General features: G+C 57.5%; 2 protein-coding genes across 2 annotated transcripts in view; both read right to left on the bottom strand.

Annotated features, from left to right (window-relative positions):
* Window positions 1-4,854: 4,854 nt before the first annotated feature.
* On the bottom strand, window positions 4,855-11,989 carry TULP1 (tubby like protein 1). The gene is made up of 14 exons (XM_026056518.1): window positions 11,943-11,989; window positions 11,201-11,231; window positions 9,407-9,536; window positions 9,133-9,282; window positions 8,708-8,866; window positions 8,436-8,546; window positions 8,186-8,323; window positions 7,875-7,957; window positions 7,469-7,639; window positions 7,249-7,361; window positions 6,703-6,811; window positions 6,436-6,534; window positions 5,993-6,164; window positions 4,855-4,988 (listed from the first exon to the last, which is right to left on the bottom strand). Exons 1-14 carry the CDS (start codon window positions 11,987-11,989, stop codon window positions 4,855-4,857), a joined length of 1,647 nt encoding a protein of 548 aa, XP_025912303.1.
* A 2,221-nt stretch (window positions 11,990-14,210) lies between these two features.
* Window positions 14,211-26,555, bottom strand: part of FKBP5 (FK506 binding protein 5) — a 16,268-nt gene continuing 3,923 nt past the window's right edge. The window contains exons 4-9 of the mRNA XM_026056517.1: window positions 22,502-22,899; window positions 21,299-21,389; window positions 19,976-20,059; window positions 18,678-18,863; window positions 17,078-17,317; window positions 14,211-15,828 (exon numbers count right to left, since the gene is read on the bottom strand). Of these exons, the coding sequence (XP_025912302.1) occupies window positions 15,721-15,828; window positions 17,078-17,317; window positions 18,678-18,863; window positions 19,976-20,059; window positions 21,299-21,389; window positions 22,502-22,899 (1,107 nt within the window). The 3' untranslated portion in view covers window positions 14,211-15,720. The remainder of the gene's footprint in view (window positions 15,829-17,077; window positions 17,318-18,677; window positions 18,864-19,975; window positions 20,060-21,298; window positions 21,390-22,501; window positions 22,900-26,555) is intronic.

Genomic DNA, 26,555 nt, shown 5'->3' with positions numbered 1-26,555 from the left:
GGGCCGCCTCGCAGCCCGGCCTCGCAGCCCGGCCCGGCTCGGCGCCGGCTCCGGCAGCGCCCTCTAGGAGCCTTCCTCCTCCCCCTCCTCCTCCTCCTCCTCCTCCTCCTCCTCGTCCTGCCCGCAGGCTTCCCCCCACCCGGCCCTGGCTGGACGCAGCCCTGGCCTTGAGCTTGCTCCTGCGCCAGCCCCTGTCGCCAGCCTGCCAGCATCCCCCCCTCCGCACGCCCTCGTCCCCATCCTCATGCCTTCCTCCCCCTCTGCTCACCCTCCTCCTCATCCCCCTCTGCACACCCTCATCCCCCTCCTCATCCTCCTCTATGCACCCTCGTCCCCATCCTCATGCCTTCATCCCCCTCCGCACACCCTCATCCTCCTCTTCATGCCCCTCTGCACACCCTCATCCCCAACCTCACACCCTCGCCCCCATCCTCATGCCTTCATCCCCCTCCACACACCCTCATCCTCCTCTTCATACCCCTCTGCACACCTTCGCCCCCATCCTCATGCCTTCATCCCCCTCCGCACACCCTCATCGCCCTCCGCACCCCCACAGCCCAGCAGCTTGCACGGTCTCCGTAGCTCCCAAACACCCGTCCCCATCCYGCAGTACCCAGGAAGGAGATTTAAGCCCACGCAGTTTTGATTTCCCAAGGGAAAACCGGCTGGGAGCAAGGCCGCGGCCACTTCCTACGAGTGAGCCRGCGGGCGGCAACACGCTAAGCCGCAGCCGGCCGATTGCATGGCATCTGCCGGCCCCGGCCCAGCCGGAGCGTTGGGAAACGCCGCCCCGGGACGGACGGCGAGCGGGTCAGAAATGCAGGCCAGGGCCGCGCGCCTCGTCCCGCCGAGCTCCACGGGCCCGGCTGGGATGGGAAGCACGAAAACACGTTTTTCTAATTTTCGTGCCGAACTCCGCTCTGTGCAAGGGTTTCGGGACAAGACAGCCAACGCTGCGGCCTCCAAAGCGACGAGCTCGGCGGCGTCCAGCGCTTTCAGCGGCCTCGTATGATTAATCAAGCGGCATCGCATTCTTCCACCCTTGGCTGGGTGCTAACCGTCGGGATCTGGCCCGAGAACTGCAGCAAAATGGTTGCTATTCTCCAAGGGCCTTCGGAGCGTTCGTTACTCATCCCTTACTTGGGCAAAAATGACATTGACTTCTCCTGGAGATGACAGGCTTAATTGAGTTCAATAGGAGTTTAGGCTGAGTAAGGCATGAGCAAACAAGCGTGCGTTAGGCTGCGAATACAAGGCCGGTCTGCAAATGTTTAGGAGCACATGTAAGGCTGCGCAGGGGAGCGACGAGGGGGTTACGGCTGCGCGGATCCTGCAAACGCACCGAGTGTTTGCAGGATCAGCCGCGGGGTCGGTTACGGGCTCCGCTGCGACCGCCRGTGACGGCGGGATTAGCTTATTCGGGAGCGCGGCGATTCGAGCCCAGCTCCCGGTTTGGTGGTTTGTTTCAGTCCTGCCTATTAATCCCCCCCCCTCCCTTCAGAAGTCCGTAATCCTCATTTCTGCTATTCTTCATCCATTGGTGGGAACAGCGACTTCCTTTCCCAAATTACAATATAAAAGAGCTGCAAGCAGCAGCGCCATAAATAATATTTTCTTATGGCCAGAACATCCAAGTCCAGGCAGCAAACCAAGAACAGCTACAACATTGTAAAACTCCAACACTTCTCCGGAACAGATTCGCTAATTAAAAAATGATTCCTTTCTTAAAAGCAGTCGAAAAATATTGGCCGTCCCGTTGTTGCTGGTTGGTGGCTGCACCAAGAAAGAGCCTCCCCTGCCGAGCCGCAGCCCGGAGCTCAGCGCAGCTTATCGGAAAGGCCTGCGCCTTCCCCAATAAAAAAAGTTTCTTTGAAACAAACACATGGGGAGGGGAAGGGGAGAGGAAAACACACTGTCACAATCACTTCTTTAATGAATTAATGTAGCGCCACTTCAAAGCGCTGCACCGAGAGCCCCGGAGGCCGAGGCAACGCCGTCCGCCGGGCCGGGCGCTGGCTGGGAACCGAACAACCGTGGCCTTAAATTGCCGGGCGAGGGGTGTCCGGGCGCCGGCTTTGCCTCCCGTAGCCGCCAGCCCCGCGGCCTTCCCAGCTGCTGTCCGATGCGCCGTTTTCCTTTCGGACCGCTGGAGGAATATTGCACGTTCCCGCAAGGAGCGCGCGGACTGGCAATCGGAGCGCGCCGAGCCCTGCGGTGCTGCAGGGGCTCTGCCCGGAGGTGCGAGATCGGGGAAGGTGCTCCCCGCCTCGATGCTCGCCCTGGCGGGGTCGGCGACAGCGGGATCCCATGTCTCCCATTGGGACCTTCCCGCTTATCGGTGCTGGACCACAGCCGCTGTGGCCCAGCAATCCCTTGGAAATGCCAGCAAGCACATGCTGCGAGAGCTGGCAGTGCCGTGGGCCCTTTCTAGGACGCGGCACTCGGCGTCGGAGGTGCGATGGGTATTTTGTTCTTCCCCTTATCTGTTGCTTCTAGCTGGCTTTGCGCAAATTAAAAGCATTTCCCAGGGGCTCCCTGGACAAACCCTGCATGGGAACGGTGTGCAATGCAGCTCTGCGTGCTTTGCTGGGACTTAAACCCATCCCCGCGCTGGAAAAGCCTCCAAGTCTCCGGCCATCCCTCCGCCTAGGGGCAAACATCATCCTCCGGGACCGAGCAAACCTTTCCYGGAGGAAGATGCAGACTTTGGGCTCAAGGCAAGTTGATAAGGTTCCTTCTCTTTTTTGATCTTTTCTTGCCGCAAACATTCCTTTCCCGCCCACGCACGCATCCCCGCCGCCGCTCATTGGCCTGCCCGCGCATCCGTCACACTTTCCGTAGCCCAAAGTGGATGCACATTGCGAAGGCTTCAATTCTTCTTCTCCTCTGGTGTTAACAGCCAGCACAAACAAAAGGCCCAAATAGCTATTGCCCTATTAAATTGTTTTCATTTGTTTCTTGTGCTGCAGTTGGTTTGGGTTAGGAGGATTTGTGTAGCTGGTTTGGTGTAGGCTGCTGGGGCTGGAAGTGCTGGAGGCTGCGTGTGTGCGTGCGTCTTGCTCGCGTTGCTTGTGTGTTAAGACTTGCTCCTCAAGGTGCTTGTTTTCAGATGCGCTTTTCAGCGGATGCAGCTTTTTCTGCTCTGTTTGGATGCTAGTGCTCAAGCCACGGCGTGCTGGCGGTGCGCTGGGAATTTGGGGGTGGATTGCGGATAGCAATGGGCAAAACTGAGAAGTTTTGGGTGGCTGGAGGGACAGGACCCAARAGACCGATGGCTCACCTACCCCCGAGCTGCCTGGCCAAGGGGAGCTCGGGCTCCCACCCACGTACGCACAGGTCTTGTAGAGACCTCGAGGAGTCCTTGAGCCAAAACCCTCCTCTTTCCCTGCGCTTTGGCGTTTCTGCTTCCACCGGTGCACAGGAAACCAAGACAAGTGCGAATAAAGGCAGCCCTCAAACATTAGCTGATCTTTTCCCAATTCCAAACAGATGTGTGCTTCCCGGCTGGATTTGGGCTGAAAGCACTTGCTTTTCCCACATTTGTTGGCCATACCTAACCAGGAGATTCTGGTCTTAAACCACAAGGGCTRTTTGTCCTTTTAGCTTGTGAGCCGGGCTCTGATCTCACCGTGGGAGCAAGTCCTGCGTGGTCCTGGTCTCCTTGGGGCATTTGAGCGAATCCTCCCCAGTCTGTAGGTCTCAGCTTTCCAGCTTCAACAAGGCTGGCTGCTTCCAGCTGCCCAAAACGCAACCATCCGCACATGAATCACAGAGTCTGGATCAGCGCGGTTTTCGGAAAAGGCTCAGCCAAAGTCTGAAGAGCCACCAGGAGCCGCCGGAGCAGATGTTGGCCAATGGTTGGTCCCTGCAAGCTGTGTCTCCTCTCCYGAGGCTGAGACAGGACCGCTATCTCCCCAGAGGTGTGACGCTGTCCCCATCACRTCCTCATGGTCCCAGGGTTAACGGAGGGGTGCCGAGAGCCTTGTCCCGCTCCCAGGTTTGCTTGATGGGAACTCACATCCTGGAGAGCCTGCTGGCACCGTGGGGCTTGACCTGCGCAGCTTGAGTCATAGCAGCGAGAGGATACAGCCCAAAATGGTACAATCCTGCATCCCTCTTCGGAGCCGGAGTAGTTTTCTGCCTTTTGCCCAGCAGCGTTGCGACACCGGCCGGCGAGGACGAGCATCCCTCTTGCACAACCATGTCCGTCTCATCGCAGGGAAAAGAGGGGACCAGGCTGCTCGGAGCCCGTCGAGCTCCCCCCGGGCTCCAGCATCTCGCCCGTACCGGTGATTTCTAACGCACCTTCCCAGCCTGGGTCACGGGGCAGCAGCTCCTGCCCGACACCTCCCGGGGACCCGGTGGCCGCGGGGGCCGGCGCGGGAGGGGAGCGCGTGGAGGCCCCCGACCTTGGGCAGAGCCCGGCAGCGGCCGCACACGGGCTTTTGGTGTGCGCCCCTAGGGGACGAGAAAGTGCCAACCGAAGGAGGCCACCAAAACCCCTTCTTTATTTAAACCGAATCTAAAAAAATGGAAGGAAAAAAAAAAAGACGGAAAAGACGTGTTTCCAGGATTTGATTCCAAAAAATGTCTCAAAGGGATGGAATCGGGATAACAGTCAGCCTCATCTGCTAAATATACCCCAGGTCTGATTGCTGTGCGCCTGACACCGGCGAGCTCTCCCGAACGCGTCCGGAGAGGGCGGACAGGGAAAGCCCGAGGGTGCCCGATGGGAACGCTGCTACCCGCTCGCGGCCGCCGCCGGGCGCTTTGGCCGGGCGGGAAGCGGAGAGAGGAGGGAGCCGAGGGCGAGAGGCAGGACGCCGAAGCCCGCGGGGCCGGTGCGGCCGGCGGCTACTCGCAGGCCAGCTTGCCGTCGAAGCTGGAGAGGGCGATGGCGAAGGCCTGCACGGCGCACAGCGGGTAGCTGTAGTCCATGGTGAAGGCGTCGTCGGCCACGCGCCCGAACTGCATCACGATGTAGTCGGCTGCAGCAGAGAGGACGGGGGCCGTGGGGACGCCGCGGCGCCTGCTCCCGGCACATCGCCAGCCTGGCTTTTGCCCACCCAGCCTTCGGTTTTGGGGCGCTGCCACCCCACCCGCTGAGGACCCAGGCCGGTCCCTAAATGTCCCAGACCGGCCGCTCCAATGGCTCCGGGCTCAGTGCTCGCCACCAGCTTCCGGGCTGCAGCCCGATTTACCGAAACGCCCCCATTTCCCTTTGCAACCGGAGCACGCTGGAGCGGGACAGGGGCCCCCCCGGCACCCCATTCCCTGCTGGTGGCATCTCGGGAGCTGGCACCCGGCACCCCGGGAAAAGCACCCGTGGGCCACCCCGGAGCGCAGCTCCCGTTGTTACCAGCGCGAGGGTGACAGGAAATCTGTAAAAATAACCGGGGGCCCCCGGCAGGTTTTTTTCTGGCCTGTAACCCAACACCCCGGACGCCGATGGCCGCTGAGCGGACGGGACAGGTGACACGCGGCCGCGGCCGGCTGCTGGCGCGGGGAGCCGAGCGGCGGCCCCGCACCGGGGTGCCGAGCCGGGGCGCTTCGGTTTTGCAAAGCAACGAAGTGTGTGTGTGGGGGGGGGCAACAGGCCGGGAGCATCCCGGCGCGGGGCTTCCCGGCGGCAGGGTCCAACCCCCGGGGGGGTGACCGTCCCCAAAGCTCCCCAGCGGCCGGCGAGGCSTGACGGGCCCCGGTGTGCGATGCCCCGTGGGGGTCCCCAGCACCGAGCGGGGCTCAGCACCCCGCAGGATCTGTCCTTGCCCTAATCTGCCTGGCAACAGGTGACCCGCGCGCTCCCTCTGGCGGCATCCCGGCCGGTGTCGCCGAAACCCRCGGGCAGGCCACCGCCACGCCGCGATCCTGCAAACCGGGGCTGCAGAGCAGCCCGGCACCGAGCGAAAAAAAAAAAGCCGAGCAAGGAGGATGCCGCCGGGGAGCCTCGCTCCGGGTGCCTCGCTCCGGCAAAGCCCCGGGTCCGACTTACGGTCGTCGCCGTGCACGATCTGGAAGTTTTTGACGGAGGCGTGGGTGACGCGGCCGTGGAAGTTGAGCACGTACGACTGGGTGTCGTCGTTCCACGCGGGCGCCTTGTTGTGCAGCTCGATGACRTTGTCCATGCTGCGGTTCTGCCACCGCGTGAGGAGGCCGTCGTTGTCCTGCGGAGGGCGAGAGCCCCGCGGGAGGGGAGAGCGGCGCGGGGGGACCCCACCACCGCCGGGACCCTGCCGACCCCCCCGGAGCAGCACCCACCACGGAGAAAAACATATAGAGGCCGTTCCTGCATCCCCACCAAAGTGCTTTGGGATGCTTGGAAGTCTTTCCAAGCCTCGAATCAGGTGAAATCCAAGGGGACCCCCATCCAACCCAGCATCCCGGGAGTTTCCAAGCAGCGCGAGCCCCCTCCCCGGTCGGTGCCCCCGGCCGTACGTTTCGGGGCCGGATCGGCACCCTCTCRTTATCGGAGTTCATGCCGGGGATGATGACCGTCATCTTGCGGGGGCCTTTGAACCCCAAAACRTTCGTCTCCTGCAAGAAAAACCCCGTCGGCAAAAGCAGCTCGGCCACCGGCTCCCGGCACGGAGACACCCCCCCCCCCAGCGCCGGCACGGGGGCCAGCACCCATCCGGCCYGGCAGTGGGGTGGTCCTGCCGCATCCCGGCTCCCTGGCCGGAGCCAGAGGGACCGGACGCTTACGTAGACCACGGCCGACAGCTCCTGCCGCACGTTGGACCAGTCAGCGTTGGCGCGGTCGGGGTTGGCGCCGCTGTCGAACACGGTGAACTTGGTGCCCATGAGGTTGGACCTGCAAGGGGACGCGGGAGCCGGCTGAGGATCTGCTCCGATCCTCCGGCATCGCGTCGCCCCAGCGCCGCGCGGCCCCTGGGCCCCGCGCCACGGCGGGCCGGGACTTGCCGGGCGCTCGGAGCTCTTTCCAGCTGTGACCCGTCTCTCCCGGCAGGAACCGGACGAGCCTGTTTTCCCCCCCTCCCTGCCCCTCCGAGGCTCCTGAGCTCAGAGCCGGCACCGACGTCGGCCGAAGCCCGGGATGGGGGGGCCGCGGCATTCGCTTGCACCCGGATCCCGGCTGCAAAACACCCCGCGAGGGGCCTGGCTGGAGCCYGGCGGGGCTGAGCACCGCRCAGCTCGATGCACGGCTTTTTCCCYGGGGAAGCGGAGGGCGCGGGAGAGGCTCGCCCGGYGGGGCCGCGGCACGGAGACGGGACGGGATCGGGCTCCTGCCTCAGCTTCCCGACGAAATTCTCGCCGCCCCGCGACAGGTCCGTGGGGTCGATGGAGATGAGGTAGTTGGAGGTCTTGCTCTTCTTGCGCTTCCGCCCGGCGAGCAGGAACACCTGGGGCAGCCGGGGCATCGCGTCACCGCCGCCCCGGGCCCCCAGGTTCGGATGGGGGGGGGGCGCAGGGGGCGCTTTGGGACCCCCCCCCCTCCGCGGCCGCTCACCTTCTTGTCGTTGTCCAAGTGGAGGTAGTAGGTGGGGTAGAGCCCCCGCTCCATGCCCTTCTTGTCGCGGGTGAGCCGGCACTTGACGGTCACCCCCTGGGGCGCCGGCCGCAGCACGAACTCCTCCAGGTTGCCCACGTCGACGGCGGGCGACGGCGCTCGCTCCTCCTTCTGCCGCCCGGCGCCGCGGGGCGAGACGGCGTCGGCGAAGGTGCTCGCGAGCCGCCTGCGTCGCCCGCCGGCTCCTCTCCCTTCCCGGCCYGTGGCCGCCCCCCCCGTGGCCTTACCTTGCCGCGGGCTTCCCTCCCGCGGGGTCTTTTTGCCCCCGAGGGGATGCTGCGGCCCCCTGAACTCGCCCGGGCAGGGGAGAGCTCAGCCCCCTCCTTGGCTCCAAGGGGTCTCTTACCTTCTTCGCCTTCTTGCCCTTCTTGTTGGAATTCTTCTGCACCGGCTCCTCCTCGCTCCCGGCCCCAGCGGCTTTGGCAGGAGCTGGGGGGGCGGAAACAGGCAGCGGGCACGGGGCCGGGGGGGGGGAAGAGCCACCCAGCACCTTGCTGGCCACCGTGTCGTTTCTCCAGTGCGCCGCGAGAAGAGGCGCCGAGCCCGACTCYGCCACCGCCGGGGACCTCCCGAAAACGGAGGTCGGCAAGGCCCTGCACCAGCGCCRCCAGCCGCAAAGGATCCCTTCGGCTCAGCCCGAATTAACCCGCCTCTCACCTTTCTTCTTGGTCTTCTTCTCCGTGGGAGGGTCTCCGCCCGTCTGGAAGAGCAAYGCCGGGTTCTTCTTCCTCTCCGACGTGATGGCCTTGGTGCTGGAGTCGGAGTCGTCCTCCTCCTCCTCGCTGCCGGCGGCGGCTGGGGGAGCGGGGCGACCCGGGGGAGAGCGTCACGGGGCGACGGGCACCCGCCGACGGGGAGCCCCACGAGGGCTGCGGTCCCCCCCCGGCCACCCCCTCTCGCCCCGCACCTTTCTTCTTGCTCTTCTTCTCCTTCTTCTCGCCGCTCACTTGGAACAGGGACGTTTGCTCCTTCTTGGAGCTTTTGGYGGGTTTGGCCTTGCCTTCCGGGTGGTTCTTGTCTCCTGGGGGGGGGAACGAGGGGTGGTTGCACGGAGGGGCGATTGCACGGCCCCCCGGCAGCCCCCGCCGAGCCCGGCCCCGGGGAGAGCAGCACGCAGGGTGTCCCCACGTCCCGCGAGCGCTGGGCGCTCCGGGGGGATTCGCCCGCCGTGGCGCTCACCCTTCGGCTTCGGCTTCGCCTTCTCCTTGCTTTCGCCCAAGGACGTCTCTTTGGGCACCTTCTTTTTGAGTTTCTTCGGGGGATCTTTATTCACCACCTGCTCTTCCTCCTCCTCTGAGTCCTCCTCCTCATCTTCCTCCTCCGAGTCCTCAGCCGGCTCTGTCCGGAGGGGATAAAACTGTTAAAACACCGGCTGCGGCCAGGGCGGACGGAGCTGCTCATCCCAGTCCGGCCGTGTCCGGCGCCGGACGCGCGGCCGGGCGCGCGAAGACACACCGCCATCTCGTGGCTGCGGGGCTGCGGATCGGCCCCGGGGGGTCCGCGGCCGTGCCAGGGGCCGGGGGCACCTGTGGTGCCATAGGGACACGGGACTGCGGCCGGAGCAGGTTGCCAGCGGGTGCCACCTCCGCAGGTGCCACCCTCACCTTGCTGCTTCTTCACGGCCTTGGCGACATGGAAGTGGGAGGAAGGACTCTCCTTCTTCCTCCGGGGCTCTTTGACGGATTTGGAGTAGGGGTCCTTGTCGCCCTCTTCCTCCCCTTTCTCCTCCTTCTTCTTCCTCAGCTTCTTGACACCTGCACGGTTCAGGAGACCCCTGAGGTGGAGGACGCCATGGACGGGGCCCGTGGGAAAAGCCGCCCGCTCCATTCCCACAGCCGTGGCGTCGGCATCGCGGGGGTCTCCGGCCCCGCYGCTTACTCTGGGCCGGGATGCAGGGCTCCTCCGCAGCGCCCGAATCTCCCGACTTCTTCACCTTCAGCCTCCGGGGCTTGGCCTCCTGCGTGGGCTCCTGCTGCTTCTTCTTCAGCTTCTGCCCCGGCCGCGGGTGCTGCGGAAACGGGGAAATGCTGCTTTTCCTCCTTCCCTTTCCAAAGGCAGGTCCTGCTGTTTGAATATGGGGGGCCCTTTCCAAAACGTGGTTGGTTGGGCTTTGCACTGGCCCCGCATGGAAGGAGAGACATTCCCTGCTCCAGCATCCCGGCTGGCACGCAAGCRTGGAAACCATAACCTTCTCGGGGGCAAGAGCGATGGGATGGGAGTCTCCTCTGCTCACTTTTGGGGAAGGTGGCATCCCTGCTGCGGGACGGGTGGGAGCAATCCCTCCCTCCCTGCCCGTGGACGTGGCCTGGGGGCAGGAAGGTGGCGAGTGCCAGAGGCCGGCTGTGATTTACCCCCTCGGTGGGACGGGGAGGGAAGGTGCCGAGTGAGGACCCATGTCTGGGTGCCGGACGCCCGCCAGCGTGGGCAAGCTGCTCTGCCCACCCAGCCACCACCAGCCTGGGGGGCCCCTCCGCTCCCCCCAAACCTGCTCCAGCTGCAGCTCGAAGCCCAAAATAGCCTCTCCAAAAGCCCCTTTCCCAAGGAGCACCTGCTGCAGGGGAACCGCTCCRAAGAACGGAAGGAAAAATGGCTTTGGGGCCTGCTAGAGCATCTCTTGCCAAAATCCCCCCCAAAACACCACCTCCGCGGCCCACCGGGCCAGGGGACGTGCGGCCACCCCTGGCGAACCGGCCCCTTCGAGCGGGCGATCAGCCGGAGGGGATCCCGGACCACGGGGCAAGAGAAAGCCCAGGGAGGAAACCAGCGGGGCTGCGAGCCAGCGCGCGGGATGGGGGTGGCACCGGGGCGGATGTGCCGGGATGAGGGATGCAGTGGTGGCACCCAGGGGGGATCCATCGGAGGGAGCCCGCTGGGGGACCGGCCTGGGCATGGGCTCATCTCCCGGGATGAGCCGGGAGACGGGGCAGGTCGAGCCAAGCCGGGCGCTGCTCCCTCACCCACATCGAAAACTGCTCGGAGGTAAAGGGATTTCAGCGGGCGCCGCCGTGCCCAGAAATAGCAGGGAGGAGCGCGGTTTCTTCGGGATTGAGGTCAGCGTGAAGCAAGGCCGAGAGGAAGGGAGGGATTACATGCAGCACACCTAATCCCCTTGAGCCAGGGCTATAAATAACGCCAATTTATCGAACGCAGAGCGTGCGGTGCGGCAATCAGCTATGCACTAAACATTTGGGCGCTAGGTGTCAGCTCCGGGGCGCTAGAGGTGACATAAGCAACGCTGGCTTGATTAGGGGTACGTCCACTGCCGGATTAAGTGTTTTTCCACCTCTATCCCAAGGGGTTTGCTCCGGCAGGATCCCCCCTGGGCAGATCCCGCCGTGCAGGGGCAGCACGTTGCAACCGGAGACGTTTTGCAAGAGGACGGCCAGCGCCCGGAGAGGGGCCGGCCCCGGGGACGCTTCGCCCCGCGCTTCTCCCCTTGGGGCTATTTCCACCTTTTTGGCGTTTTGCGCGGGACGCGGGCTCCCATGATGTTTCCCCCCCCCCAGCYCTGGCCGTCGCGGTGTCCACGCCGGCTCTGCATCGCCTCCCTGCGCATGGGGCTGGTGGCCCCCAGGCAACCCGCCGGCTCGCTGGGCCGCCGCGCGGGAAAGCCCGGCCCAGGCAGGCCACGCGGGAAGGGGGGGCCCGTTCCCCGGCCGATGATTTCCTCACCTGCTTGGCTTTGGGGGGCTCCTCGTCCATGCTGCGCGGGGACAAAAAGCAGAAGGGTGAAGGCTTTCGCCGCATTTGGGGACTTGGGAGGAGACTTAACCATCCGCAGCTGCTCCGGGGGCCGGGATGCTCCAGCCAAGCACCGCGGGACCCTCTCCCCCCTCTTTCCCCCCACGCATGGGGCAGCTCCAAGGGGAAGGATGGACGGACCCCCCGGGAGCCTGCCTCGGCGTTCTGGGGGCAAAACCTGCTTTTTGGGACCTCTCGTGGCCCTGCCTAGGCGGAAAAGCCCCAATGCTGATCCTGTTTGCTGGCTGTGCAAACCGTTCAGGTCCCCTCCCTCGCTCCCGTTCGTTTCATTCTGCAACGCTAAAACCCCGGTGTTGTGAGATATCGCGCTGGCATTGGCCAAAAGAAGAATTTTTGACGATGCTGCGCCAAAGCGGACCCAATTTCTCCAAGGGCAGGGAAACACCAGCCTTTCCTTCCCGTTCCTAGGTAGCTCCCTGGCTTTGCAAACACGCAGGGCAGCGAGTCTCCCTCCTGACCGGGTCGAGCTCTGCAAACAGCCCTGGCTCAGAGGAGGGAGGGAGGCCGGGTAACAGAAAGGTTAATTTGGAGAAATGCCCCCAAATGAAGGCTTCTCCTCTCCGCTGGTCGAGCTCCCTTGCAATGACCCCCAGGGTCCCTGGGCCCCAGCCCAGCATGCGAACCCCCGAAGCGACCCGCAGCCGGCGCTCACCTCTCGGCAGCCCAGACCTCCCGCAGGATCTCGGTGTGCAGCGGCATCGCGGCCCCGCGGCCCCCGCAGCCCCTGCCACTTCCTCCGCCAGCGGCCGGCGGAGAGGGGAGCGGGCGGGAGACGATTCGCTTTTTATTCCCCCTGTGACGTGGTAAGAGGATTTCGGCGGCTGTCGCCGTAATCCCGGGAGAAGGGGCCGAGGGCGGCGGGGCTGCAGCGCTGCGGGGCAGAGGCACCCCGCGGGCTCCCTTCGGGGGGGCTTCCCAGAGCTGCCACCGAGACCAGGGCCCAAAAACACCTTCCAGCGGCAAAGGTGGACCAGGGAAAAGCATCGAGCATCGGCACCTGGCAGCATCCCCGCAAGACCGACCCTGCCCCGGTTCGGCAACAGGCAGGGCAGTTTGGGGCACTTATTTGGGGCAAATCTCTCTGGCCCTCCCCAGCTCCCAAATCACAGCGGCTTCACTCGCCTGTTGCCCCCGGCGGGCAGGCTGCCTGGCTTAGCCGCTTCCCGGCTGGAAAAGCCGTCGGGAGGGAACAGGGAAGCGTTTGCGAGGGGTCTGGCTGCTGCCCCAGCCCGGGGGGGGGGACGGCGGGCCTCGGCTCCCCGTGCCGCTAGGTGGCATTTGAGCACCGCGTTTCCAGAGCCCAAGTCACCGCTGTGGCCGCAAAGGGAGCGCAGGGTGCCCGAAACTCACGGCAAAGCCCTTCTGACGCTTTCAGCGTGAAACGCTCCCCCCCTTTTTATTTCAAATTTGCATTTCCTAATCTGCCCGCATTCAGCATTTTTGGAGGGGGGGGGACCCACCTGCAACGAAAGTCCTCTTGAAAAAGGAGGGAAAAGCCCAGGAACTGCAAGGCAACTTGAACATTTCCGTCCGCCTGGAACAAGCTGGGTTTGTTTCATAAAGAAAACACGGCTTGGGCTGACCCAAATTGACTTTTTTGCTCCCCCCCCCCGCACAAGTGAAAAGCTAATTCTTTGCCCAGCTTTCCCTAGTGCAGCATCTTCCACCACCTGCCCCGGCCTCCCCAGCACCCACCGGGCCTTGCCAGCACCGCTCCCTGCCACCGCATCCCCCTCCGCAGGGATTGTGTAGCCGGCAGCAATACAGCCCGGGGGTGCTGTAAAACCAGGGATGCCAGTGGCCGCGTTGCGCAGGCGGCGCTTGCACGCCGGCCGCTCACGCCGGCCGCTCGCTAACCGCCACGGGCCACGTGCTTTACCCTTCCCCCTTCCCTTCTGCAAACATCGCTGTTTTACGCCTTCTGCTCCACGCGCRGCCTCAGCTCGGCGGCAGGGAAAGCGCAGAGCTGCCAGCGCAGCCGCTGCCTTTTCCGTCGCCCCTTTGCGCCCCGCTGCCCTGCATCACCGCAGGACCCGCTGCGGCACGGAGGGGAGCGCGGCCGAGCTTTGCGACCCCTCCTCGTCCCCCCCGGCCCTGCCCCTGCTGTGCCACGAAGCCAGGGACCGACGAGGAAGCCCCAGGGCCACGGGCGCCGCGTACGCAGGCAGCTGCTGCCGCGCCAGCCTGGCCTGGCCTCCGCCACCGAGCCACCCGCTGGGAGCGGCTGCGGCAGGTGAAAAAACAGACGGGCTTGAAAAATAACACTGCAGCTTCAGGCGCCGTCTGAACGAGGGAGGAGGAATTTTAAACAAAAGCGGTTTATTCTCCGTCTCCTCCTAAGACGGTGCCGTCTGGCCTCCCGCAGGGAGAGCAGCGGGGGATGAGCCCGGCTGCAAACCCTCCCTCCTCGCTCTCCGCTCCCGCGAAGTCTTCGGTCCAGGAGCTGGGGTGAAGCTGCTTCCAGCAGCCCAGGCGCCTCCTGCACCCTGTGCGCTGCAGGGCCCCGCGGGAGCCCTGGGACCCCTCTCCAGGTGCACCGGGGCGGAGGAACCATTCCCGCCCCATGCATCGGGATAAAACCCCACAGCATGGAAAAGCGGCAGCGTTGAGACCCCAGAGCGACGCCTGGGCCAGGCCTCTCCAACGTGGGGCCTGCTGGCCCTTCCCCATCCCTCCAGACGGCGCAGGAATGATGGTGCCAATAAAAAGGAAATTAAGACCTCGGTGCAGTAACCAGGGGCAGCATCGGTCCTGGGAGACGCAAATACTTCCTTAACGAATGGAGCCGTCGCTGGAGACGGGCACATTTCCACTCGGGCTCTGTTATTACGCTGTTGGAGAGCGGGAGAGCACATCCATCTCCCCTGCTGCAGCCCCCTTTGCTGAACAGAGAGCAGAACTGAGAGGAAAAGCACTTTTTTTTAAGTTGTTTATTCTCAAGCTTCAAAAGGGGTATTACAAAGAACAGACAATAAAAATAAAAACGAAAGCTGTTCTTAAAAGGTAGTGACAGTGTCCCTTAAGGTTGAAGACAGACGATGTCCGAGGTTTCAGCAGTAACAGCGCGAGGGCAACGCTCCCCCGGTCGCATCAGTCACCCCTCCGCTACGGCCGCGTCCCAGCGCACAAACGCGCCTCCCCGCCACCGCGCCGGCGAGCGCTGGAGGAAAGATCTTCACCGACAAACCATAAATCCACGGCACCAGCGTAGCAAGAGACCAGAGCTTGCTTTCTGAACCACAATATTTCAACCCACTTTTTTTGTTTTGTACGGACCCCTAATAAGCTATAAAACTCCAATTAAAAAAATCTGAACTAACTGATAGTGCGCAGGCTGTAAATTAAGTGCCTGAAAGCAGCAGCGTTGGAAAGCAGTGTTATGCACTCCAACAAAATAAAAATAAAAACGACGCGGCCTCTTGAAAACTTAAAATAAATCTCCCCCCCAAATGAAACTACTTTAAAGCCAAATTATAAATCCCTAAACAGAAGGGTTACAATGGAAGTGATGAGAAAAGTATCCGTAGCAGCATTAGTGGGAACCATCGCAACGATTTCCTAGRAGGAGGCAGGAAAGTTGCTGAAACGCAGTACGTTTTAATTCTCATTACTAGCTTCACATTGCAACACCTTCAGGAACATGCAAGAAACCACCAGGAGCGAAAACTGAGCCTCCCCCCGAAAGCCGCCACTACAGAAAATACTCAGTGAGCGTCCGCTTGCAATCCACAGCACGATCCAAATTGTTCAGTTCCCCGAGAAGCCAGCCCACACTGCGGAAAGCCACTTACGGTCGGCACTGGAGGAAGAGAAGGAAGAAGGTAGAGGAGAAATAGGCTTCTCTGCTCCCGGCGTAGAGCCCGTAACACTGCCGGGCCCCGAGACCCCGGCGCACCCCTCTGCACTTTGTTCTGTCGGATACAGCGCGACACCCGGAGTCGGCAGCACTTCAGGCAAAGGGTTTTTTCGGATCCCAGGCCGGTGCGGTGCTACAACAGTACAACCGAACGCAATACTGAATTGTGCGACAGACAGCTCCCACGTCCTAACTCATTTCAGAGGACCCGGGACACCGCACGGACAGTTGACATGAAGTCGAACGAGTTGGAATGAGCTGTCTAAGTAAACCTCCCGAAAGCCAAGAGTTTAAAAGAAGAAAAAAAAAGAAAGAAAAAAAAAAATCCTTTTAAAAGCTATTTGTTCCACTTGGTGTGGTCCCACACTGTCCCTCTGCTCGCGCTCTGCCGCTAAGCGTGCCCGCAGCAGTAGGACTGGGTTTGTTTTTTTCTTTGTGAGGCATTTTTGCTTCCACAATCACACAAACTGTAACAAGCTTTACAATAAAAACACTGGCGAGTCCTGAGTTCTGGCAGAAACCTGTTTCGGTGCGGGCCGAGGGCAGGAGGGTCTCCCTTCCGCCTTCTCCTCCATCATACGTGGCCTTCAGACTCTTTGCTTTCAGACTCCGGAGTTTTTAGCTCCTTTTCGCAAGCGGCCTTCTCTGCCTCTTTCTCTATCCCAGTTTTGCTAGCCGCTTCCTGCAAAACAAGCAAATACACCAGTCGGACACAAAAAAAAAGCTTCGGTAAGCACAACTGGACCCAGCAACGCAAAGGATCTCTCCCCAGCCTGTCCCCCCCTTCTCGGGCCTATCAGGGACCGCTGGGCGGATGCTCAGAGCAGAGGCTCGTGTTTTCTTGGCTCGGTGGCTCACAGAGGCGAAACTCCGTTTCTCTTGGCAAACAGGGACTGGGTCCAGAGGAGCTGTTTGGGAAGGTATCGGATTCTCCGGGTATAACGTGACCTGTGCTGATGAGCCCAGGATATCGTCACAGAGCGACCTTACCGAGACGCGCGCCAGGGCATGGAGGAGGAGAACGAGGAAACAAAACAGCAGCTTCAGAGCAGAGTTACAGGGCAGAGCTACAGCTCGTAGGCAGGTGCAAGAGAGAAGCACTAAGGAACGGGAAAACCTTACGCCTGCTATAGTGGCAACTACTACTCTTAAAGCCTGCTGCCCGAACCGTTACGTAGTACCACAAACTACTATAGCAGCAATCTCAGAGCAGCTCGCCTGAGTGGCTCCGCTTTCTGCTGTAATCAGCAAGTCCAGTTACCCTGGGATCCTTCCACTCAGGCCCTACAAGTCATTTATTCCACACCTTCCTTTCCAGGCACTAGTTCAGAAGAGATTATGCTAAAAGTTATCCATACGGACTGGCTGCAAAGCTGTGTCCTCTCTTGTTACAGTACACCGTGCATCGGTTTTTGTTTAGGGGAATTTTGGACTAGAGCCTGTTATAAGAAAGCGATCTCTCTTGGGCAAGTAGAGGACAGCGTATTCCATTACAAAATTCAGGAAATCCATACTATCATGTCTCAACATACCCGCGGCCTTGCCAGAGACTGGATGACATTTCATTTCACCCTGATCATTGGTGATCAGGAGGTCATCAACGGCCACTAGCTGAGAATGGCAAAATTAAGTACAAATGCCAAACCTGTTATCAGCTGTCATGAGTACACACTGTAAATACTCTTATTGACAACTGACCGCCTGACAGCGGCCTCTGCATCAGAGAGGTCAGAAAGCAAGTGGTTTCTTCTCATCGTGGGCTCTATCCATAGTCCGTGCCCACCAGGTGAAGGCTGTGCTTCCAGACCTCAGCAATCCCTCCCGTCCATCCTCAACCTAATCCATAATTAACCTCTTCTCATGAAGAGCAACCTTCAACACAGAGCTAGATGGTCACAAGGAACGGGCTTCAGCACCCGTGCAATACGAACCTTTGCATCTCTCTCCGCAAACTTCTTGAACATGTTGGCGTATATCCTCCTGTCCCGCTCGTTGTGCTCCTTTGTCTTCTTCTGGCACACGGAGATCTGGGACTTTGCAGCCTTGTTCTGCGGATTCACTTCCAGTACTTTTTGAAAGTCACATTTTGCCAGTTCAAATTCATTCATTAGCAGTCTGGCTTCGCCCCTCCTGTACAAACCCTTTTCGTTGTCTTGATCCAGTCCTAATGCCTGAAAACACACAGTCCCATGTTAGCAGGACACAGAGGTACCCATCCATCACGATGGTCTCACACAGGGAAAGCCTGGCCCTGAGTTACTCTCCGATGACACAGAGCACTCGTATTTGCTACTCAGCTACTGGCCTCGCTCGTACTAACGCCATTTTAGACCTTGTGTAACTAAAAACAAAGTAAAGGCACAGATACTTCCTCCTTGCTGAAAAGGCAGTAAACTTTTCTCAGAGGAAGATACTACCCAGAAGTGGTTCCATAATGGGCAGCCCCGTAGTTATGCAGTAACTCTTTGTGCAGCCTGGTACCCTGCTGGTTTATAAAAGCTCTGTTAATGTCAACCTGGGTCTCCTTCAAAGAACTCGTTAGGTTTGAAACCTCATTAAGCAAACTGAAATCAGGACAAGAGAGAAGGCTTCAAGTCTCCAGAGCACTTGCATCCTGCTCTGCAAAAATTTACTTGTCTCCATTATCAGTTGGCAGGTCATTAATACACTTTAGTTGATTAAATATTTTTAATTCCATTAAATCCCCCCAAGAGTGATGGAGCAAGTGGGAGACAAACCCACACAAGCAAGAATTCATGTGTAAATGCTAAATCTGAGCCCAGAGAAGCATAGAGAGCTCAGAGTCAAGAGAGCTGATGAACTGCTGTGGATTAAGTGTTTCTGTCTCCCTGCTTTAGCAATCGCATTATTTTCCTTCAGGAAAAGTTTCATGTAGCTGACAGCCACACAGGCATCTCACCGATGACTTACCTTTTAGGACAGTATGCTAGATTCTCAAATCTAAGCCTTTTGTAAAAGAACTAATACTTTCCTGACGCAGAGGAGCACAAAGACAAGGTTAGAGTCTAAACACTTTGTTAGGGAATGGCAGGATCCCACCCCTCGATATACTTAGACATGCACTGAAACTTCAGCAGACACAGCTGAGCGAAGACTGCCTCTGTCGTACAGAGGCCAGCACTGAAACCCCACATTCAGCCTGAGCACACCCAACTAGCATCCTCGCACTGAGGATCCACACGGGGTCTGTTCACGTGGGCCAAAGTAGATCTGGTTTTCAGAGCAGAAGCATGTAAGAAGCAGTAAGTGCATATCCAGACTGCAGACAGATGAATGTTGAACTCCAAAGATGCTTTTGCTCCTGCAGTCTCAAAATACGCGGCATTTGTGAACACCCCAAGCACAGGAGGTATGGAGGGGACACTCCCAATGCACTGCAATTTGGAAATTGCTTCTGGTGCAGAGAAATTCAGTATGGGGGAGGAAAAAGATAACAAAAAACCCCAAAACATTCCCAGTAAAAGCAGGCAGAAAGAGCACCCTCCAACCCACGGGGTCATGCATCTTTACCTTATCGCAGCAYTCAACAGCTTTGGTGTACTCGCGCAGCTTCAGGTAGCACATGGCCAGGTTGAGGAAGGCAGCCAGCAAGAAGGAATCTGAAGCTTTTGACTCTTTCTCGGACAAGCCATACTCCATTTCTAACCACGACACAATCTTTCCGTACTGGATCACTGCCTGCAAGTACTTGCCTTCCTGGGATGGAGCAAAGAAGACTGGGCTTGAGGAACCTGAGCAGACAAACCGAAGCAGATCTGCTTCCAAAACGTTCCGGAAAGTTATGGAGTTTAACATATGGTGTGTTAAATAAATAAATGAAGGAGGATGGTGCACATGCCAAGGTACCTACAAACACACTGGTGTTTGACTGGAGCTGCAGGTGTTCAGCCCCACTGAAGAGCCAAGTCAGATCTTACTTTCCTCCTCTCATCGTAGCAGAGAGGAGCACCGGGAGATGCTCTCAGCCCAGACGTTTGCTGGCAGTGGACATTGGCAGGGCTAATGCTGAAATGACAGCAAAGTTTCCCTTTCCAAACCCAAACCAGCAGAGCTGCAAGTGTGTAATTGGAGGGCAGGTCTCACCACACTTGTAGGAGATGACTGACCAGCCACCAACTCCTCCACCTGCAGCCCACTGTGTTTAAACAATGTGATTGCAGCAAAGGCAGTGTGAACAAACAAGATGCTGCATAGAGAGGAAGATCTGGAGACTAAAATGTCCCAAAACACTGCGTCCTCTCAGAACAGTCTAAATTTCATGAAGGCTGACACACACCAACCCTTGTGCCTGGAGCCACATCCTCCAACAGTCCCTACTACCTCAGCAGGGTGGTTGCATCAGCAAAGCTCTCTGCTGCTAGGGGTAAGTGGTGCTATCGCATCAGTCAAGTCAGGGATCCACTTGGCCTAGCAGCATGCCCAGAACAGCAGCTACCGCCAAGAATTTTGAAAAGGGAGAGAAAAAGAGTGGTCAGAGATGTTGAGATGTTCCTCAGGGTGCCTGCTGGCTCAGGAGAGTACGCAGGGAGGCGAGGGCAGCCCAGGGCTGACCTTGCCTACCTGCAGCATCACGTCACTCTGGGAAGGATGCATCTCTCCCGGAGCTTGTTTGTTAGATGGGGAGAGGGAAAGGCAGGAGAAGGGCAGGATTTGCCTTGCTCAGTGCTGTTTGGGAGGGGTGAACTCTCTGACATTTACGCTTGCTCAAGAATGCTAAGTTGTGTCTCTGAAAGTCAACCGGAATTGGTTTCAAAACCCAAGCAGCACTGTCCCGTTGTGCCAATTCAGGTTTCGCCAAGTTTACGAACCTTGAAGTACATTGTCCCTTTCTCCTTGACAATAGCAGCCTGCTCAAGCTTTTCTTTGGTGTCCATCTCCCACGACTCTTTGGCCTGCAAATAAACACTCGGAGCAATCACTGCAAGGCACAGCAGAAAACAATACCAGCAGAAGCTCGCGGTGCTGGGAGTGTCCCCGGGCCCCACAAACACCGACTTGTACAGACTCTGGATTTCTAAACACACTGGCTCCAAAGCCCTGCGCTTCTGTCCACTGACTCACTGGAGCACTGACGAAATTTGCCCTCTGCTACGACTTGGAATTGGCCGTGCCCCCTGGGGTTAGTGGGAGGAGAGCACAGCGCGAGCAAAGCATGGGGATATCGCCACCGAGAAATCCTGGATCCATCCATTGGATATGCGCACCATTCGGAATTTTCACAGCGAGCAAAATCAAAGGGACGCTGCAATGTGGCGCTGTGTCCTCCAGGGCAGGCAGACCCACAAGGCTTTCTAGGATTTCTCTTTAACAAGCGGGGCTCGTCAGGGCCGTATGACAGTGGGTGGATCCGGTGCTCCCTGGATTTGAGGGGCTGGAGGGGACAGGGAATAGGGAACAGAGCACCAGTCGCTGTCCATGCAGGGGTGCACACCTGGAGCGCAGAGTGGGAAAGGGTACGAACCTGCTACAAGAGGTAAATCAGTGGCAGGTAACAGGACTTTACTCTGAGCTCAGCATTAAAAGTAATGTGGTTTGTCCACTGCAACCTCCCGGGATGAAAAAAAACAAGAAAAGTAACCCCAAAGGGTAAGAAAAGGGTGGGAAGAGACATCTTCCAGCAGAGAGGGAAAGCATTGAGTCTGCAACAGTCTCACATCCCTGTTCTTGCCAGGGCTAAGGAGCGAATCCAGCCCGGAAACCCTTCCTCTGAGATGGACCCAGCTGGGCCGGGCAGCACCTGCTTCTGCCCCACAGACAGCCCCCGCGGTGCCTGCCACGTCCCGGCCGCCTCCAGCCTCCCCCAAGGGCACAGCCTGTTCGGCACGCCGGCCCTGCCCTCCTCCGAGCCATCTGGCGGGACACACACTTTTTTCTGTGCAGCCCAGGGAGAAGGAAAAAAAAAAAAAAAAAAGTACAAAAGGAACAAATAAGAGAACCAGCCTTGGACCCCGGCCAGAAAAATAAAACAAACCAACACACAAGAACAAATTAAGAACACAGAGATCTTTGTTGACGTATCTACTTCAGCAGGGGCCGCGTTACGACCGCGCCAGGGACAAAGGGTGAACGTTTCGAAGGGAAACGGCGTGCCTGGGAGTTTCTGCAAGGGACAAGAGCAGCTCTACCCTCACCTTTTCAAAGCTTTTAAGCGTAACTTCGTACACCAGCTCCGCGTTCGCCTGGATGCCGTATTTCGGCTTCCCTGCCTCGCCAAACCCATAGCTGCAACGACAGAAAAACAGTGGTGCGGAGGAAAGGGCGAGAGATGAGATGTCGCGCTCCCCGGGCAACGCGAGCGCGAAGCTACACGCGAAGCTCCAGAGACAAAGCAGACATCGGACGGGGGACTCCGCGCCCAGAGCTTCCTCCGTGGCAATGTCGTCTCAGGAACGGAAGCGCACTCAACACCATTCCCGCAGCATCCCACCGTGGTGCACGGCTTCCCCTCGGAGATGATTTACCCACATGCTCTTAAGCCCCTTTTTCCTTCCACAAATTATCTTATTCTCTTCTCTTTAAACACTTTCCTTAATGAACCCAGCACCTTTGAAAGTCATGTGAAAAAGCCCCCAAAAGGCTTCATTTAGGCAGGCTTTGGCCATAAACGCAAACTAGAACTGCTAAAAGTTAACTCTGCTTTCGCATCCAGCTCTTTGCCCATAGCTTTCTACCGTTCAACATTTTGGGATCAGAATGATATTATTCTCCTCAAGCACAGATATGCTACAACATAAGATGCATTAGATATCTGGGCTCATCCTCTCCAGCCGCAACTGGGTGCGTCGAGTCTGCTTTAAACACCTTTCTGCTTTCTGATAGCTCCCACGGCCAGCCCAGTGACAGGAACTTTTCTTACAATTGCTGAGATAGAGGTTTTATTATTAATATGCATAAATCACAATAGCTCAGACTGTATTAAACAGATACATACCTAAACCAGTGTGTGAAAAGAGGACGTGTTTTGTGCAGGTGCCAAAATTCTCCTGTTTAGATTCCATACAGTGAAAACAGCAGTTTTCTCTGCAGCATCTCTACTTGTGTAGGGACCCAGCCCTGGCCTTTTCCAGGGAAGTCATCTTCCTTTCAGCCACAGGAGTCAGATAAAGCACCTTGCCACCTTACCTGCTTTTTAAAGCAGCTTGAGGTCCCTGCCTACGTGCCACTAGTCATTCTTGCTGTTCCTACCGGGATTGCTAACCTGAGACCTCCTGAAAGACTCCTAGTCTCAGGATTGTTGCCCTCCAGAAATGCTAAAACTGCCTCCGATGTTGGTCACTTCAAACGGAGCGCTCACAAGTAACGGCACCGTGCCCCCAGAGGGAAGCATCCCTTACCGTGGCCCAAGGTAGAGGATGCAGTGCTCTCCCCTCTGCATCTTTTCCAGAGCTTTGTCTATTCCAATGGGGATGTCGTGGTCCTCCCCTTCGCCAACGACAAACTTCACATCTTTGCAGTCGAACCTGGTGCCCCCGCAGAATCCCTCCAGGTGAACTGCAGGGGTGCAGAGCAGAGCGAGATGCCAGCACAGCACGCAAAACCCCCCCAAACGTTCAGTTAAGGCTATGCACAACCAGCACCAAGCAAACAAAACCTGCGGCGGTTCGGCCACAGTTAAGAGTTTTGTCCCTGGCCCGGCAGCTGGGCTCTGGAGCAAGCGTTTTATAAAGGCATTTTCCGCATTTGTGAAGTGGGCWGTCTCAGGGAAACGGGAGCGCGTTTGGTATCTGCACAGCTGCAGTTAACGGTGCCGAGGAAATTCGGCTCTACCATGACATCTGCTCCGAGCTCCCGAACTCCGGCCGAGCCAGAGCGCTGCAAGCGCCGGGGAGCTCGGCAGGGGCGGGGAGGACGGGCCACTATCTGCCGGCACGACACTGGCCAGCGGCCAGCAAAACGAGCCCCTGGTGAGCAGAAAGGGATGGGAGGGTTTAGAAACAAGCATTACTGAAAAGCAGCGAAGCCATATCTTGTCTAAGCAAGGACCAGACAACAGATAAACATAATGACTAATATGTTCCTCTTGTACGAAACCGTACGAGTCAGTCTTACTGGAACTGGATATTGCTCCTGGCAAACTGCCACACACCCAGAGCTTGATCATTGCAATTACAAATCTTCCATACAGTGCTATACGCTCACCTTATACCTCAAATAACAAGGCTATGTTCTCCTGCCTCTAAGAACCGAAAGTACAAGATAAACATTTTTTTTAATCTCCAGCTAATAGCCATGCTGTTCTAGTCTGAGGAGCTGGCATGAATACAGCCGGAGCGGACAACAGGTACCTGACACATTTGCCACCTGGTACTTCTGGCTAGATTTCTAAAGCAAGATTGTTCTTTATTTATTCAGTCCTGCAGATGGTTACATGTTTTAGGGACAGTTTATGTTCTTTGCACTTTGTTTCCAAAGCACAATACATATGTCTGTGTGCAGGCAAATATACACGATAAAAGCAATTTCATTAGAAATCCCAATGTACTATTAAAAAGTACAAAAAGCTTCCAAAAGAAAAACTCGTAGCAGGCATTAATGTTGTCAAAGTTGTGCTTAAAGACTTTGCAGCCACTTGCTGGGCTGGTGTTGCCAGCTCTTGGAGCGAGGAAGACATATGTTTCCTAACAGCCTGGAAGGAAATGAGCTTTACCTTAGTACGCTGCAGAGCTGAAATAAGAAGATATTCCCCATACCCAAGCTGGTGCAGTGGGGAGAGGAGGACAATACAGCAGAGACACTTGGAAGGAAAACAGCCTCTTTCTAACTGGCAGGAGTTTGCTTTCCACCAGCCATCGGCAGCCCAAAGGTCCAGAGCGCTGGCAGTGCAGTGCTAGGTGCTCTCTCCTCCCTTCAAACACAGCGCTGCAAGCCAGCGGGAAAGGAATTGAAAATGAGCTTCTCTTAAAAACCTGCCTCTGGCAGAGGATCCCAGGAGCACCACAGGATGCTATTAAGGAAACTAAAAGGCAGCCTGCAGCCTTGCACATCATTTTGTTCAGAGCTGCTGGCTCGCTTTGGAGTCTCTGCATCAGAGAGATGTAACCTGAGTCACTACAGGGCACAAAACATCTTGTCCTGGACATCACGGGGAGATGGCAGGACACAAGCACAAGAAAGATCAACAGGCCCTCCAGCAGAAACCAGGGGAGACGGCAGAGTTCACCAGCAGAGGTGAACAAACCCAGCAGAGCAACGTAAGCTCGCTTACGGGAAAGCGGCAGCCGGCGCTGCCAGCGCCTGCCCTGCAGACGCTGCCCTGTCCTGTGCCCTTGGAGCACCAAGTCCCTGGAAAGAAATTCGCAGATTAAGCAAGAGCAGCTGCAGCAGTGCTCGCAGGAGGTACGCTGCCTTTACAGGGCAGGTCCAGCCCTCGGGCATTAAGCGCTGCCGTTCTCACTGACGCGGCACCGAGTCCGCCCTCGGGCTCGGTTACGGCGTGTTCTCCCCAGCACGGGGCCGGGAAGCCAAGCTCCCCCTCGCAGTTCCCCACGCAGCAGCTCCTGCGGAGCGCCCCTCCAAAGCCATGAGCTTGTACGATGCCCGGCCCAGCAGAGGCCAGCGAGGGGCGGCAGAAGGATGCTCAGGTGCTTTCCAGCACCTCGGGGTGCACCCGGTGGACACAAGCTCCCAGTCCTCTTCCTTCACGAGGAGCAGGGGAGTTTCATTCTGCTTTAATCGCATATAAGATACACTGGCAACCAGGAAACCTCTGCTCTGGTTTCCAGGAGTATTTCAGTGCTATCTGAAGCAGGTCAGTTGGCTGCGGTTCCTCTTGGATTACACAGAGAAAAGCCCCCGCCAGGCTGCCGAACATCACTTCGGTTGCAGCACTGACTTATTGTTCTCTCGGTGCCTGCAGCGATTTTGTTTTTGAAGAGCTCAGAACACAGTGTACTGAGTGTGGCTGGCACATGAACTTGATGTGCTGACAGCAATTTGTACTCAGATTAAAACGGGGAGGAGGGGGGAAGGTTGTAACAAAAGCTGGAATGCCAGATCTCTACTGCAGCCTGTGTTTTAGGAACCGGAACTGTGAATTATGGTCTGTAAAACTCAAACCTATAAAAATGCTTTCGAAACTCCGGCCCAGAGATGCTCACTCTTGGAAGCAGACATTTTCTTCCAGTCTAATTATAGCAGCAATGCCAGGCACCTTTGTACTACTGCCCGAGTTAACACGGGGTTGCAGGAGAAGAGAATCGAACGAGAGCCCTGTACAGAGGTGGCTCCTGGGCTTCACCCCCTCTTCGGCTTCTGAATACACGGATAAGATAAGCCATTGCTGCTCCCCTGCTTCATGAAAAAAAGCCTATCTACACCCAAAATGCTCCCCTGAAAGGCTGCCAGGTTGCCTGGCACTATTCCTTCCCCTCCTTTTTCCCTAGGACATATTTAAGGGTAGGCAGGCCCCACACGTATAGGTAGATCCAAATGAATTAAAGGCCACGTTAGTAAATTGCTATGAATCAAGCTGCTGGCACGGCCCAAGTGTTGCCACTGGGATTAGCACAGAGCTCCTGCTCTCTGCCCTGCACAGGCAGCGTGTGTTATGCAAGATTGCCTCAGAGGGCATTCATCTCTATTATTTTGACTGTGCGTGTGCTCCCACTTTCAGCATTTGCTCAAAACTAAACATTCATTTGAAATAGGTTAAAGAAAAAAAAAAAGCAGGCTTTAGACTGCACACGTCTGAGAAGAGAATCTCTCCTGAAAAGTTATTCCGGACCGGCAATTTGGCTCTTTAGGCTCTTTCAGAGAAATGATTACTCATTTGTGTTTTCCCCTCTTCCTGACTCAGTCCTGTTCTGAGTAATTAGACCACTGTCACATTCGAGAAAGCTTCAAGCACTACGCTGCAAAGGAGAAAGCGTGCTGGCGACCACAGCTCTCCTCCTTCCCTCGACCCCGGGCATACATCTACCTACCACAGTCAAACCTAATAGCCTATTTAAATAAAATTAAACAAATATATAGTACTAAGAAAGAATGCAGGGACTATGATGATTTCAGTTATATTTAGTCTGCTTTTTTTAATTTAACCTTTGATACAGTGAAGTCTGCTTGAAACTCTGCTCCCAGCTGGTTACAACGTATACAATTATGCTATTAAACATGTGACAGGCAGATAGTCAAATCTGACTCCCCCCCAAAAAATAAAATAAAAAATAAGATTTTTCCTTTAAAAAGTCTAGTAAAAAGAACTAAAAGCTAGAAGAACTAGTCGTTTAAGGCAGGAAGTTTTATGTGCTGTAACGGTTCAGATCCAATTGCTCCTTTGCTAAAGGAAGTTAATCAGACTCTTGATGCACAGAAGTTCTGAAACGGAGAGAAGAAACTAAATGCCTCACATATCTAGTTAGCTCCAATTCTATGGCTGAGTTGTTCTTGGGA

Source organism: Apteryx rowi, unplaced genomic scaffold, assembly GCF_003343035.1.
Source record: "Apteryx rowi isolate R43461 unplaced genomic scaffold, aptRow1 scaffold_132, whole genome shotgun sequence".
Taxonomy (NCBI): domain Eukaryota; kingdom Metazoa; phylum Chordata; class Aves; order Apterygiformes; family Apterygidae; genus Apteryx; species Apteryx rowi.
Note: the sequence above shows the minus strand (reverse complement) of the source record. Positions and strands in the feature narration are given on the sequence as shown.